Source organism: Haliotis cracherodii, unplaced genomic scaffold (genome assembly GCF_022045235.1).
Source record: "Haliotis cracherodii isolate W230 unplaced genomic scaffold, xgHalCrac1.p SCAF_7, whole genome shotgun sequence".
Lineage (NCBI taxonomy): Eukaryota > Metazoa > Mollusca > Gastropoda > Lepetellida > Haliotidae > Haliotis > Haliotis cracherodii.
Window position 1 is genome coordinate 59,484,333 of NW_027266330.1, and position 15,930 is coordinate 59,500,262.

The 15,930-nt window shown below is 43.9% G+C and overlaps 1 protein-coding gene across 1 annotated transcript in view; it reads left to right on the plus strand.

Moving 5' to 3' along the window:
• LOC139447588 (gamma-tubulin complex component 3 homolog) overlaps window positions 1-14,415 on the plus strand; it is a 49,190-nt gene extending 34,775 nt beyond the window's left edge. The window contains exons 17-26 of the mRNA XM_071228995.1: window positions 271-398; window positions 1,960-2,024; window positions 5,493-5,628; window positions 6,534-6,602; window positions 7,565-7,700; window positions 9,903-9,991; window positions 10,676-10,807; window positions 12,774-12,914; window positions 13,355-13,474; window positions 14,138-14,415. Of these exons, the coding sequence (XP_071085096.1) occupies window positions 271-398; window positions 1,960-2,024; window positions 5,493-5,628; window positions 6,534-6,602; window positions 7,565-7,700; window positions 9,903-9,991; window positions 10,676-10,807; window positions 12,774-12,914; window positions 13,355-13,474; window positions 14,138-14,293 (1,172 nt within the window). The 3' untranslated portion in view covers window positions 14,294-14,415. The remainder of the gene's footprint in view (window positions 1-270; window positions 399-1,959; window positions 2,025-5,492; window positions 5,629-6,533; window positions 6,603-7,564; window positions 7,701-9,902; window positions 9,992-10,675; window positions 10,808-12,773; window positions 12,915-13,354; window positions 13,475-14,137) is intronic.
• The last annotated feature ends 1,515 nt before the right edge of the window (window positions 14,416-15,930 follow it).

The following is a 15,930-nucleotide window of genomic DNA, read 5'->3' on the forward strand; positions in this document are numbered from 1 at the left end:
CCGGGGTAGAATAGGTCTTCAGCAACCCATGCTTGCTGTAAAAGGCGACTATGCTTGTTGTAAGAGGCGACTAACGAGGTCGGGTGGTCAGGCTCGCTGACTTGGTTGATGCATGTCATCGATCCCAATTCCATGGATCGATGCTCATGCTATTAATCACTGGATTGTCTGGTCCAGACTCAAAATTTTACAGACCGCCGTCATATAGCTGGAATATTGCTGAGTGCGGCGTAAAACAACAAACCAACCAACCTATCGTACACATTGCAGCGGAGTCGATGCTGACGCAGGACACGGTGACGGAGTTCCAGATGATGGTGGACACTGTGTACAAAGACACGAGCCAGCATCTCCTCGATGTCTTCAACAACCAGTACAAATTCCTCGATCATCTCAAGGTCGGTCAGATAATGACGATTGAAATAACGTTGGTCTCTTATGACCCTCTTTCACTACGACCACGAATATCCTGAATCACCCCGAATCGGAAACTTTTGTAATTTGTGATGATTCGGCCAATAATGCAAACTTTCGTGGCTAATCGGGTTGAAAAATATGAAGAATGCCAGGAATGGGTTAAGAAACGTGTACGACTTACAAGATTCATGTACGGATCATGCACGAATTGTAAGAATCGCTAACGATTAAGTTACGAATGTGCCAAATGTTGTTCTTACTTAATTCTGACATGATTCGTAATTGACTCGAGACATTTGTGGCTGTTTCCTTATCCCAATTATGAAGTTGAAAACTTTGGATGAAATCCATATTACATCAGGGGTTGAATATTTTTTTAAAATGTTACTTGACCAAGGGCAAGTATGACGAACATTCTTACTTGCCCTATATTAAAATGTACTTGCCCAAAGTCAAGCTGATAAATTCAGTAAAATGTTACATCTACAGAACTGAGAATCAGAGATACAGTGTATCCTCGCTATAGTGCCCCCTCACTATAGCGCTAACTTGGTTATAGCGCAATGTAACGCATGGCTCTCAAAATTGACTTACATATTTATTACTCAAGTTTTACACTGACACAATGTTTTTCCCCTCATCTCAAAAAACATTATCGGCTGATCACCGCGAGCACGTTACACCGGAAATACCAGTCAACAAATCTGAACTGAAGTATACAATTTAATCCCATTATTATACTATCTGGTTATATCTGGACTTACGTCTGTAATATGTTTATTTATATATCAAAATTCAATGTTTGTTAACATTCATGGAGGCAAAATCATATGTGGAGGGATTGGTAGATCGCACAACTCTCCGTTATTTACATCAATCACGGTCAGATTACCATTATTGACGCCTTGAAACGAAATTTATTTGCCACAACATGGATACATGTATAATAAATGGGATACTTGGACTCGTTAAAAGTCATATTTGTTGTTGACTTATGTGTCAACAAAGTTTTCGCAATCGAGAGCGTGTAGTCAAATGAAATATTTCATCAAAGCTAGGCCTAACGAAGCTTCAAAAGTCAGCCCTAGACCGCCCTCGCACTACAAATTCCAAGAAATGTAGTCAACTGTCCATCATTCAAATTCCAAGAAGCATGTGCCATATATGGAAGTATTACTGTGATTTATTTATCAATGAAACAAGCCTGGTTCTCTTTGATGACCTGCCTGACATTGAAGTGTATTAATCCCATTGGTTCAATGGTGTAACTGTATGCAAATTAGATTGCCAGTCTGGGACACTAGCAAAATATTAGCCTGTGAAATATTGTAACATGATCACATGATTACATTCTTATGAAATTGACCCAGTTCATTTTGTATGCTCTTCTTGTCCATGGGCATGCTATAAAACGTATATTACTCGCCCGACATCTAAACCTTACTTGGCACCGGCATCGGGCAATGGTATTTTTTAACCCCTGTTGAATGTGTTTGTGTAGACTTCCATGGTTGTGATGCTGTGATGTTGTTGTTCCTGCAGGCGATGCGGCGGTACCTGCTGCTGGGACAGGGAGACTTCATCCGACACTTGATGGACTTGTTAGAGTAGGTAGTTTCCATCTCGCTACCCTACCCCCAACAGGTCACCTACACTTGATGGACTTGTTAGAGTAGGTAGTTTCCATCTCGCTACCCCCCCACAAGTCACCTACACTTGATGGACTTGTTAGAGTAGGTAGTTTCCATCTCGCTACCCCCCACAGGTCACCTACACTTGATGGACTTGTTAGAGTACAGTAGTTTCCATCTCGCTTCCCCCCACAAGTCACCTACACTTGATGGACTTGTTAGAGTAGGTAGTTTCCATCTGTTACCCCCCAACAAGTCACCTACACTTGATGGACTTGTTAGAGTAGGTAGTTTCCATCTCGCTACCCCCCCACCAGTCACCTACACTTGATGGACTTGTTAGAGTAGGTAGTTTCCATCTCACTACCCCCCACAGGTCACCTACACTTGATGGACTTGTTAGAGTAGGTAGTTTCCATCTCGCTACCCCCCACAGGTCACCTACACTTGATGGACTTGTTAGAGTAGGTAGTTTCCATCTCATTACCCCCCACAGGTCACCTACACTTGATGGACTTGTTAGAGTAGGTAGTTTCCATCTCACTACCCCCCACAAGTCACCTACACTTGATGGACTTGTTAGAGTAGGTAGTTTCCATCTCGCTACCCCCCACAAGTCACCTACACTTGATGGACTTGTTAGAGTAGGTAGTTTCCATCTCGCTACCCCCCACAAGTCACCTACACTTGATGGACTTGTTAGAGTAGGTAGTTTCCATCTCGCTACCCCCCACAGGTCACCTACACTTGATGGACTTGTTAGAGTAGGTAGTTTCCATCTCGCTACCCCCCCACAGGTCACCTACACTTGATGGACTTGTTAGAGTAGGTAGTTTCCATCTCATTACCCCCCACAGGTCACCTACACTTGATGGACTTGTTAGAGTAGGTAGTTTCCATCTCGCTACCCCCCACAAGTCACCTACACTTGATGGACTTGTTAGAGTAGGTAGTTTCCATCTCGCTACCCCCCACAGGTCACCTACACTTGATGGACTTGTTAGAGTAGGTAGTTTCCATCTCGCTACCCCCCAAGTCACCTACACTTGATGGACTTGTTAGAGTAGGTAGTTTCCATCTCGCTACCCCCCACAAGTCACCTACACTTGATGGACTTGTTAGAGTAGGTAGTTTCCATCTCGCTACCCCCCACAGGTCACCTACACTTGATGGACTTGTTAGAGTAGAGTAGTTTCCATCTCGCTTCCTCCCACAAGTCACCTACACTTGATGGACTTGTTAGAGTAGGTAGTTTCCATCTGTTACCCCCCACAAGTCACCTACACTTGATGGACTTGTTAGAGTAGGTAGTTTCCATCTCGCTACCCCCAACAAGTCACCTACACTTGATGGACTTGTTAGAGTAGGTAGTTTCCATCTCGCTACCCCCCACCAGTCACCTACACTTGATGGACTTGTTAGAGTAGGTAGTTTCCATCTCACTACCCCCCACAGGTCACCTACACTTGATGGACTTGTTAGAGTAGGTAGTTTCCATCTCGCTACCCCCCACAAGTCACCTACACTTGATGGACTTGTTAGAGTAGGTAGTTTCCATCTCATTACCCCCCACAGGTCACCTACACTTGATGGACTTGTTAGAGTAGGTAGTTTCCATCTCGCTACCCCCCACAAGTCACCTACACTTGATGGACTTGTTAGAGTAGGTAGTTTCCATCTCGCTACCCCCCACAAGTCACCTACACTTGATGGACTTGTTAGAGTAGGTAGTTTCCATCTCGCTACCCCCCCACAGGTCACCTACACTTGATGGACTTGTTAGAGTAGGTAGTTTCCATCTCGCTACCCCCCACAAGTCACCTACACTTGATGGACTTGTTAGAGTAGGTAGTTTCCATCTCGCTACCCCCCACAAGTCACCTACACTTGATGGACTTGTTAGAGTAGGTAGTTTCCATCTCGCTACCCCCCACAGGTCACCTACACTTGATGGACTTGTTAGAGTAGGTAGTTTCCATCTCGCTACCCCCCCCACAGGTCACCTACACTTGATGGACTTGTTAGAGTAGGTAGTTTCCATCTCGCTACCCCCCCCCCCCCCCCCCCCCACACAAGTCACCTCCACACAAGTAACCTACACACAAGTCATCTACACCATACAGCAGAAATTGAACTTTCTCAACCACCACATTCCCCAGCACATGTTCATACTCCTGGATGTAATATAATGTCCGATGCTCATATTCCTGGATGTAATGTGATGTCCGATGCTCATATTCCTGGATGTTACGTAATGTCCGATGCTCATATTCCTGGATGTAATGTTATGTCCGATGCTCATATTCCTGGATGTAACGTAATGTCCGATGCTCATATTCCTGGATGTAACATAATGTGCGATGCTCATATTCCTGGATGTTACGTAATGTCCGATGCTCATATTCCTGGATGTAATGTAATGTGCGATGCTCATATTCCTTGATCTAATGTAATGTCCGATGCTCATATTCCTTGATGTAATGTAATATCCGATGCTCATATCCCTTGATGTAATGTAATATCCGATGCTCATATCCCTTGATGTAATGTAATGTCCGATGCTCATATTCCTGGATGTAATGTAATGTCTGATGCTCATATTCCTGGATGTAATGTAATGTCCGATGCTCATATTCCTGGATGTAACGTAATGTGCGATGCTCATATTCCTGGATGTAATGTAATGTGCGATGCTCATATTCCTGGATGTAACGTAATGTGCGATGCTCATATTCCTTGATGTAATGTAATGTCCGATGCTCATATACCTTGATGTAACGTAATGTCCGATGCTCATATTCCTGGATGTAATGTAATGTCCGATGCTCATATTCCTGGATGTAAAGTAATATCCGATGCTCATATTCCTTGATGTAATGTAATGTCCGATGCTCATATTCCTGGATGTAACGTAATGTCCGATGCTCATATTCCTGGATGTAATGTAATGTCCGATGCTCATATTCCTGGATGTAATGTAATGTCCGATGCTCATATTCCTGGATGCTCATATTCCCAGAGATAATAAATGTCTGATGCTCATATTCCTTGAGGTAACATAATGTCCGATGATCATATTCACAGGGGCAACATAATGTCCGATGATCATATTCCCAGGGGCAACATAATGTCCGATGCTCATATTCCCAGGGGCAACATAATGTCTGATGATCATATTCCCAGGGGCAACATAATGTCCGATTATCATATTCACAGGGGCAACATTATGTCCGATGCTCATATTCCCCGAGGTAATGTGATATCCGATGCTCATAATCCCAGAGATAATTAATGTCTGACCCTCAAATCTTTGAGGTAACATAATGTCAGATGCTCATATTCCCAGGCCAACGTAATGTCCGATGCTCATATTCCTTTGGCAATATAATGTCCATATTCTTCGCGGTAATGTCGAATGCTGTGATACTGACGCCATGTTTTCAGGGAGGACCTGGCCAAGCCGGCCAGCAACTTGTACCTCCATAACCTGACCGGCATCTTGGAGACAGCCATCAGGGCTACTAACGCCCAGTTTGACGACTCCGACATCCTCAAGAGGCTGGACGTCCGGCTGCTGGAGGTACGAGGGTACTAGCGCCTTGTTTAGTGGGTCGGGCAGCATTGTGGTTAGATTGTGACCCTGGCAACCTTGGAGATTCCAGGTCAGAAATAGACCCTGGCAACCTATGCTTGTCGTAAGAGGCGACTACATGGATCAGGTGGTCAGGCTCTCTGACTTGGTTGATTGTATGCTCATGTTATCAATCATTGGATTGTCTGATTCAGACTCATACTTACAAGTTGCCGCCATATAGTTGGAATATTGCTGAGTGTGCATTTAACAAAAACAGTCGAACTAAATAATAATCAAGCTTACAACAAGCTGCTAATTTACACCAGTCATTGCCTTGGGACTCATTGTTTACCCTTAATAAGATGAAATGTTATAGGACCGCCTCCGTGGTTTAGTGGTAGAGCATCCACCCAGAGAGGGGAAGGTCCAGGGTTCGATCCCTTGCCGCGTCATACCAAAGACGTTAAGAGATGGTACTTGTTGTTACCCTGCCTGGCGCTGGGCATTAAGGGGCTAAAACGAGGTTATAAGCATGTACTCCAATGGCATGGATCTTTGCTCACAGTATTGATCACTGGGTTGTCTGGCCCAGACTCGATTATGTACAGACCTCCGTCGTCCTATAGCTGTGATATTGCTGAGTGCGGCGTTAAACAAGAAACAACCCTGTGTGTGCGTGCTCTAGTCTCATTGTCTCCTGTAAGCAGTCCCAAACAGTACTTGTGAAGAATTAGTTCAATGAGGGTTTGTATGGTTCTCTACACATGGGAATGCCTCCTTGGTCTAGTGGACCCATGAAGATCCGGGGTAGAATAGGTCTTCAGCATCCCATGCTTGCCGTAAAAGGCAACTATGCTTGTCTTGAAAGGCGACTAACTCACTCACTCACTCACTCACTCACTGTGTTTCAGGTATCTCCAGGGGACACTGGCTGGGACGTCTTCAGTCTGGATTATCACGTGGACGGCCCGATACGCACTGTAAGTCCTTTATATGTTGTCCATAGAGGCACAAGTATCTGTGACATTTTCAGAAATTAACATTGAAGATCCGGGTTTGAATAGATCTTCAGCAACCCATGCTTGCCGTAAAAGGTGACTATGCTTGTTGTAAGAGGCGACTGACTTGGTTGATGCATGTCATCATATCTTAGATCATGCTCATAATATCACTCACTGGATTGTCAGGTCTAGACTCGATTATTTACAAACCACTGTCATATAGCTGGAATATTGCGGAGTGTGGCTTTAAACAACAAACACCAATTATGCGATCTGATACGTATCATGATACCTTGTTCACAATCCGATACGTATCATGATACCTTGCTCACGATCCGATACGTATCATGATACCTTGTTCACAATCCGATACGTATCATGATACCTTGCTCACGATCCGATACGTATCATGATACCTTGCTCACGATCCGATACGTATCATGATACCTTGCTCACAATCCGATACGTATTATGATACCTTGCTCACAATCCGATACGTATCATGATACCTTGCTCACAATCCGATACGTATCATGATACCTTGTTCACGATCCGATACGTATCACGATACCTTGCTCACGATCCGATACGTATCACGATACCTTGCTCACGATCCGATACGTATCACGATACCTTGTTCACGATCCGATACGTATCATGATACCTTGCTCACGATCCAATACGTATTAAAAAATCGCGATCCACCTGTGTAAGGGTGTATAGTCCCACTACAGTCTGCGAATAAATTGTTAGATAGGCATTACTTAGAAGTTGGCGGATGACAAAGTAGACACAATTTATGGATAACAACTTCTTTATTTACTGTAAAGACAACATTTTGCCTTTCTTGACAACGGTATAAGGATCTATACCGAAATGTTATCCATACATTGAGTCTACTGACTGTCTGGACAGTGATTAACGAGACTTGTGTGTGTCAGGTGTTCACGCCCCAGTGTGTCATCATGTACCTGCGCGTGTTCAACTTCCTGTGGCGGGCCAAGAGGATGGAGTACATCCTGGCTATCATCTGGAAGAACCAGATGACCTTCGCTCGGCAACTCCGCACAATACCAGGTGAGGACGCGGAGAAGGGGGAGGCAAGTCTCCTAGTTCTGTGGATCATAACATGAGTGTAGATCTCACTTTATGAATCGACCTGTGAAGATCTGGGGTAGAATAGGTCTTCAGCAACCCACGCTTGCTGTAAAAAGCGACTCTGCCTGTCGTAAGAGGCGACTAAAGGGATCGGGTGGTCAGGCTTGCTGACTTGATTGATGCTTGTCATTGATCCCAATTGTGTGGATCGATGCTCATGATGTCAATCACTGGATTGTCTGGTCCAGACTCGATTATTTACAGACCGCCGTCATATAGCTGGAACATTGCTGAGTGCGGCGTTAAACAAACAAACAAACAACTTTATGTAACATGTGTCAAAGTGTGTGTGATGTAGGTATGTACTGTAAGTAATACTAAGTATGTAACATCAGCAGGTTATTAAATGTGTAATGTAATTATGTAATGAACGTGTGTAATTAAATTTGTAATGTAAGCATGGGTGTATGTAATTTAGTGTGTAATGAAAGTGTGTAATTAGTATGTAATGTAATGTAAGTGCATGATATTATGTAGGTATGTAATGAAAGTGCATGATGTTATGTAGGTATGTAATGAAAGTGCATGATGTTATGTAGGTATTAATGTGAGTGCATGATGTTATGTAGGTATTAATGTGAGTGCATGATGTTATGTAGGTATGTAATGTAAGTGCATGATGTTATGTAGGTATGTAATGTAAGTGCATGATGTTATGTAGGTATATAATGTTAGTGCATGATGTTATGTAGGTATGTCGTGCAAGGATGTAATATATATAAGTATGTAATTAATTGTATAATAGAAGTACAATGTATATCATGTGTGTACACTGTAATGTGTGTGTTATGTGTGTGTGATGTGTATGTAATGTGTGTGTACACTGTGATGTGTGTGTACACTGTGTAATGTGTGTGTACACTGTAATGTGTGTGTACACTGTGTAATGTGTGTGTACACTGTAATGTGTGTGTAATGTGTGTGTACATTGTGTAATGTGTGTGTACACTGTAATGTGTGTGTACAATGTGTAATGTGTGTGTACACTGTGTAATGTGTGTGTAATGTGTGTACACTGTGTAATATGTGTGTAATGTGTGTGTACATTGTGTAATGTGTGTGTACACTGTGTAATGTGTGTGTACACTGTGTAATGTGTGTGTAATGTGTGTACACTGTAATATGTGTGTACACTGTGTAATGTGTGTGTACACTGTGTAATGTGTGTGTACACTGTGTAATGTGTGTGTACACTGTGTAATGTGTGTGTACACTGTAATGTGTGTGTACAATGTGTAATGTGTGTGTAATGTGTGTACACTGTGTAATGTGTGTGTACATTGTGTAATGTGTGTGTACACTGTAATGTGTGTGTACACTGTGTAATGTGTGTGTACACTGTGTAATGTGTGTGTAATGTGTGTGTACATTGTGTAATGTGTGTGTACACTGTAATGTGTGTGTACAATGTGTAATGTGTGTGTAATGTGTGTGTACACTGTGTAATGTGTGTGTACATTGTGTAATGTGTGTGTACACTGTAATGTGTGTGTACACTGTGTAATGTGTGTGTACACTGTGTAATGTGTGTGTAATGTGTGTGTACACTGTGTAATGTGTGTGTACACTGTGTAATGTGTGTGTACATTGTGTAATGTGTGTGTACACTGTAATGTGTGTGTACACTGTGTAATGTGTGTGTACACTGTGTAATGTGTGTGTACACTGTGTAATGTGTGTGTACACTGTAATGTGTGTGTACAATGTGTGTAATGTGTGTGTACACTGTAATGTGTGTGTACAATGTGTGTAATATGTGAGCACAATGTGTGTGATGTGTGTCTACAATGGGTGTGACGTGTGTGTAATGTGTGTGTACACTGTGTAATGTGTTTGTACACTGTAATGTGTGTGTACACTGTGTAATGTGTGTGTACAATGTGTGTGTACACTGTAATGTGTGTGTAATGTGTATGTACACTGTGTATGTACACTGTGTAATGTGTGTGTACACTGTGTAATGTGTGTGTACACTGTAATGTGTGTGTACAGTGTGTAATGTGTGTGTACACTGTGTAATTTGTGTGTACACTGTAATGTGTGTGTACACTGTGTAATGTGTGTGTACACTGTGTAATGTGTGTGTACACTGTGTAATGTGTGTGTACATGTGTGTTACAGAGCTGAAGGGTATCCTGCACCAGTGCCACGCCCTGGGCTGTGAGATGGTGCACTTCATACAACAGGCCCAGTACTACATCAACTTTGAGGTAACCAACAACGTTTCTGGTCATTTGTTCACATGCCAGTATTCCTACATCTAGGCGACATTCAGACGGTCAGGGGTTTGTGGTGGAATACTACAGAGAGTGGCATGAAACACTCAACCAAACAAGACATGGTGGACTTTAAACAGTATGCATTGCCCTCCACACATGGTAGACGGGTGCCCACGACTAAAACAGTGCTTAGAAACAAACATTTTCATCATGAATATTTGGCTAATTTCAACATTGTAGGTGGGTCATTTTATTCATGGAAATATATATATGTGCAGGAAGATATGGTTGGTTGGTTGGTTGGTTTGTTGTTTTAAGCTACACTCGGGAATATATTCCAGCTATATGACGGGGGTCTGTAAATAATCAAGTCTGAACCAGACAATCCAATGATTGACATCATGAGCATCGATCCACGCAATTGGGATTGATGACATGCATCAACCAAGTCTGCGAGTCTGACCACCCAATCCCGGAAGCCGCCACTTACGACAAGCATAGTCGCCTTTTACGGCAAGCATGGGTTGCTGAAGACCTATTCTACCCCAGAATCTTCACAGGAAGATATGGTAACATATTGGGCTTAGCGCCCGGGGCCTCCGCAAAGTGATTGTAGCGCTAAGGTGATCGTAACTTCCATACTTTGACTGTGCCCTTGATCTGCCTGTTGTGCAGGTGCTGGAGTGTTCCTGGGACGAGCTTCTCACCAAGGTGCGGGAAGCTGAGGACCTGGACTACATCATCGCAGCCCACCAGGTGTTCCTGGACACCATCGTCTCCAGGTGTCTCCTTGACGACAAGTCCAGGGTAGGTCTCACTCGTGTGTAGAATACAGGTGTCTCCTTGACGACAAGTCCAGGGTAGGTCTCACTCGTGTGTAGAATACAGGTGTCTCCTTGACGACAAGTCCAGGGTAGGTCTCACTCGTGTGTAGAATACAGGTGTCTCCTTGACGACAAGTCCAGGGTAGGTCTCACTCGTGTGTAGAATACAGGTGTCTCCTTGACGACAAGTCCAGGGTAGGTCTCACTCGTGTATAGAATGCAGGTGCCTCCTTGACGACAAGTCCAGGGTAGGTCTCACTCGTGTATAGAATGCAGGTGTCTCCTTGACGACAAGTCCAGGGTTGGTCTCACTCGTATATAAAATACAGGTGTCTCCTTGACGACAAGTCCAGTGTAGGTCTCACTCGTGTATAGAATACAGGTGTCTCCTTGACAACAAGCCCAGGGTTGGTCTCACTCGTGTATAGAATACAGGTGTCTCCTTGACGACAAGTCTAGTGTAGGTCTCACTCGTGTATAGAATACAGGTGTCTCCTTGACAACAAGCCCAGGGTTGGTCTCACTCGTGTGTAGAATACAGGTGTCTCCTTGACGACAAGTCCAGGGTAGGTCTCACTCGTGTGTAGAATACAGGTGTCTCCTTGACGACAAGTCCAGGGTAGGTCTCACTCGTGTGTAGAATACAGGTGTCTCCTTGACGACAAGTCCAGGGTAGGTCTCACTCGTGTGTAGAATACAGGTGTCTCCTTGACGACAAGTCCAGGGTAGGTCTCACTCGTGTATAGAATGCAGGTGCCTCCTTGACGACAAGTCCAGGGTAGGTCTCACTCGTGTATAGAATGCAGGTGTCTCCTTGACGACAAGTCCAGGGTTGGTCTCACTCGTATATAAAATACAGGTGTCTCCTTGACGACAAGTCCAGTGTAGGTCTCACTCGTGTATAGAATACAGGTGTCTCCTTGACAACAAGCCCAGGGTTGGTCTCACTCGTGTATAGAATACAGGTGTCTCCTTGACGACAAGTCCAGTGTAGGTCTCACTCGTGTATAGAATACAGGTGTCTCCTTGACAACAAGCCCAGGGTTGGTCTCACTCGTGTATAGAATACAGGTGTCTCCTTGACGACAAGTCCAGGGTAGGTCTCACTCATGTATAGAATACAGGTGTCTCCTTGCAACAAGTCCAGGGTAGGTCTCACTCGTGTATAGAATACAGGTGTCTCCTTGACGACAAGTCCAGGGTAGGCCTCACTCATGTATAGAATACAGGTGTCTCTTTGACGACAAGTCCAGGGGAGGTCTCACTCGTGTATAGAATGCATGTGTTTCCTGTCTCCTGTTGGTCTCGTATATAGAACGCAGATTTCTCCTCGATGACAATCTCAGGATAGGTCTCATATTTAGAATACAGGCGACTTCACGGCAAAAATTCTGCAAGGTTACATATATAAAGAATACAGGTGTCTCCTCGATGACAGGGGCGGTCGGGTAGCCTAGTGGTTAAAGCGTTCGATCGTCACGCAGAAGACCGGGGTTCGATTCCCGACATGGGTACAATGTGTGAAGCCCATTTCTGGTGTCCCCCGCCTTGATATTGCTGGAATATTGCTTAAAAGCGGCGTAAAACCATACTCACTCACTCCTCGATGACAAGTCTCTAGTAGGTCTTATATACAGAATACATGTATTCCTGGACATTGTAGGTCATAGGTCTAATGTCACCACAGTTTGTTGTGCAGAGTTGCATCCCTTAGCGATGCCAGAAGCTGCTGGTTTTGTTATTTATTTCAAATCTCACTTGATACTTTGTTTGTCAGCACTATAGCCTTATTCATGGGTTTCACCACTATAACAGACGTCTATGACCTGTGTCAGACATTAAGCTTACAGGCCTTGATGTAACTGAATTCTTGTTCAAAATGTTACTAAACCCAACTCACTCACTCACTCATTCTTGGAGCCCCTCAGTGATGTGATTCTCCTGTACAGGCCATCCTCACCCAGCTGCGGACCATCTTCGACCTCATCATCCAGTTCCAGGCCGCTCAGGAGAACTTCTACCAGGCAGCCAACTCCGAGATGGACGCCCGAGAACACTTCCAGAGTCGCCTCAAGGCCAGAACAGCAGAGGTGAACATCTTGCCCTATGTTGGGGAGGTGGGGTGGCATCGTGGGTAAAACATTGGAACAGTTTTGAGTGTTTCTTGAATGATAAGACAAAGAGTTATTTCCCTTCCCATTTCAATTTACTTCAGTGCTGGTCGTAAGTGGTGACCGAGACCGAGACAAATTGATCGAATAGGAAAACTCTGTGGCCTGGTTGCTTGAGCGGATTGTTGCTCACAATATCGATCTTTGGATTGTTTGGTCCAGACTCAATTACTTACAGGCTGCCGACATATATCTGGGATATTGCTAAAAAAAAAAAGAAACAGTAATTTTAACTCATTTTGAGTCATTGGGAAATGAAAACAATTACTTCTTTCAAAATTGTCTTTGTTCCACATTTGCAAGGTTTTTCAGTTCCATAAGCCAAGTTTTAAACACCTGCTATGATGCTGTGTCTGCAGGGAGAGTGGGGAGTGACAGAGGCAGAGGAGATGGAAGAGAAACAGAGACAGAATGACTTCCTGAAAAACATCATCCCTTCCACCCGAGCTCAGCTGATTGTGTTGGCCCAGTCGTATCAGGTGAGACCCACAATATCATCCCTTCCACCCGAGCTCAGCTGATTATGTTTGCCCAGTCGTATCAGGTGAGACCCACAATATCATCCCTTCCAGCCGAGCTCAGCTGATTATGTTGGCCCAGTCGTATCAGGTGAGTCCCACAATATTGGCCCAGTCGTATCAGGTGAGACCCACAATATCATCCCTTCCCCCCGAGTTCAGATGATTGTGTTGGCCCAGTCGTATCAGGAGAGACCCACAATTTTGTCCTTCCAGCCGAGCTCAGCTGATTATGTTGGCCCAGTCGTATCAGGTGAGACCCACAATATTGGCCCAGTCGTATCAGGTGAGTTCCACAATATTGGCCCAGTCATATCAGGTGAGACCCACAATATTGTCACTTCTACCCGAGCTCAGCTGATTGTGTTGGCCCAGTTGTATCAGGTGAGACCCACGATATTGGCCCAGTCGTATCAGGTGAGACCCAAAATATTGTCCCTTCTACCCAAGCTCAGCTGATTGTGTTGGCCCAGTCGTATCTACTACTGCAACTACTACTGCTACTACTACTACTGCTACTACTACAACTACTGCTACTACTACTACTACTACTACTACTACTACTATTTTTATCATTATTGTTATTATTAACAATATTATCTTTGTTATTATCCCCTGTTTCAGGACATGGTGCAACAGTTCCTGGTCATGTTAACTAGTCATCAGGACGTCAGTCTCCGCTTCCTCAGCTTCAGACTCGACTTCAATGAGCACTACAAGGCCCGGGAACCCAAACTGAAGTCTCCCCTGGCGTACCAGCGGGTGAAGAGGACCCGATGAAGATCTCCCAGTGTGGAAGTGTGATACGACTTAGGGATTGTTTACCCAGTACATGCGACTGTAGGAGATGCATCTATGTCACTGAGATTGGATTGTGTTGTGTGTTACATGTGTGTGACCTGGATCACATACAGCTGTTACATGTGTGTGGCCTGGATCACATACAGCTGTGTGACATGTGTGTGACCTGGATCACATACAGCTGTGTGTTACATGTTTGTGACCTGGATCACATACAGCTGTGTGTTACATGTGTGTGACATGGATCACATACAGCTGTGTGTTACACGTGTGTGACATGGATCACATACAGCTGTTACATGTGTGTGGCCTGGATCACATACAGCTGTGTGTTACATGTGTGTGACCTGGATCACATACAGCTGTGTGTTACATGTGTGTGACATGGATCACATACAGCTGTGTGTTACATGTGTGTGACCTGGATCACATACAGCTGTGTGTTACATGTGTGTGACATGGATCACATACAGCTGTTACATGTGTGACCTGGATCACATACAGCTGTGTTATATGTGCGTGACCTGGATCACATACAGCTGTGTAACATGTGTGTGACCTGGATCACATACAGCTGTGTTACATGTGTGTGACCTGGATCACATACAGCTGTGTGTTACATGTGTGTGGCCTGGATCACATACAGCTGTGTTACATGTGTGTGACCTGGATCACATACAGCTGTGTTACATGTGTGACCTGGATCACATACAGCTGTGTTACATGTGTGACCTGGATCACATACAGCTGTGTTACATGTGTGTGACCTGGATCACATACAGCTGTGTGTTACATGTGTGTGGCCTGGATCACATACAGCTGTGTTACATGTGTGTGACCTGGATCACATACAGCTGTGTTACATGTGTGACCTGGATCACATACAGCTGTGTTACATGTGTGTGACGTGGTTGTAAGGAAGTTTCAGCTGCTGAGACCATCATCCTGTAGTTGAAAGTCCAGACTTGGTGTTCACCTCATCTGATAATCCGAGTTGCTTATCAAAATTGATAATACAGCTTCAACAGGACATTTTCAGACCTAATGGAAAAGTTTCTCTCATTTCTGAAACAATATATAACATTGTAACATTGTTTTAAGGAAGCAAACAGCTGTACTTAAATTGCTTTTGTTTGGAATGTGGGATTTGGGATTGTTTGTTTCCATGACAACCAAATAATCTGCTTCATAGTAGAGTGTGGCTAAGGAAGTGAAAGTGAATGTTATGTGTCATGAGTCAACATGTTATACTGTATGTACGGTATGTATCATAATGTATGTCAGCTTGCCAACAAGACATAGTTCTCTTTTGGCCATCACATAGAGAATCTCACCCAACGAGTGTTGATATATGTGTGAGTGTTGATATATTTGATATCAAAAGACACGAGGGTGAGATTTTATTTATCATCCAACATCATTCTTCGAACTTTTTTAGTTTGTAAACATTAATAAGCAGTGTCTTAAGTGTAAAGTACTGCTAACAGCTTCTGTAGCAGAGCCATTAGTGATGTCATTTGATAGTGACGTCATGGTAACAATGATGTCACAATGGTCTACAAAGCATTGTGATGCAATTTCATTGCAGCGATATCTACCATGTAGATATCACTTGA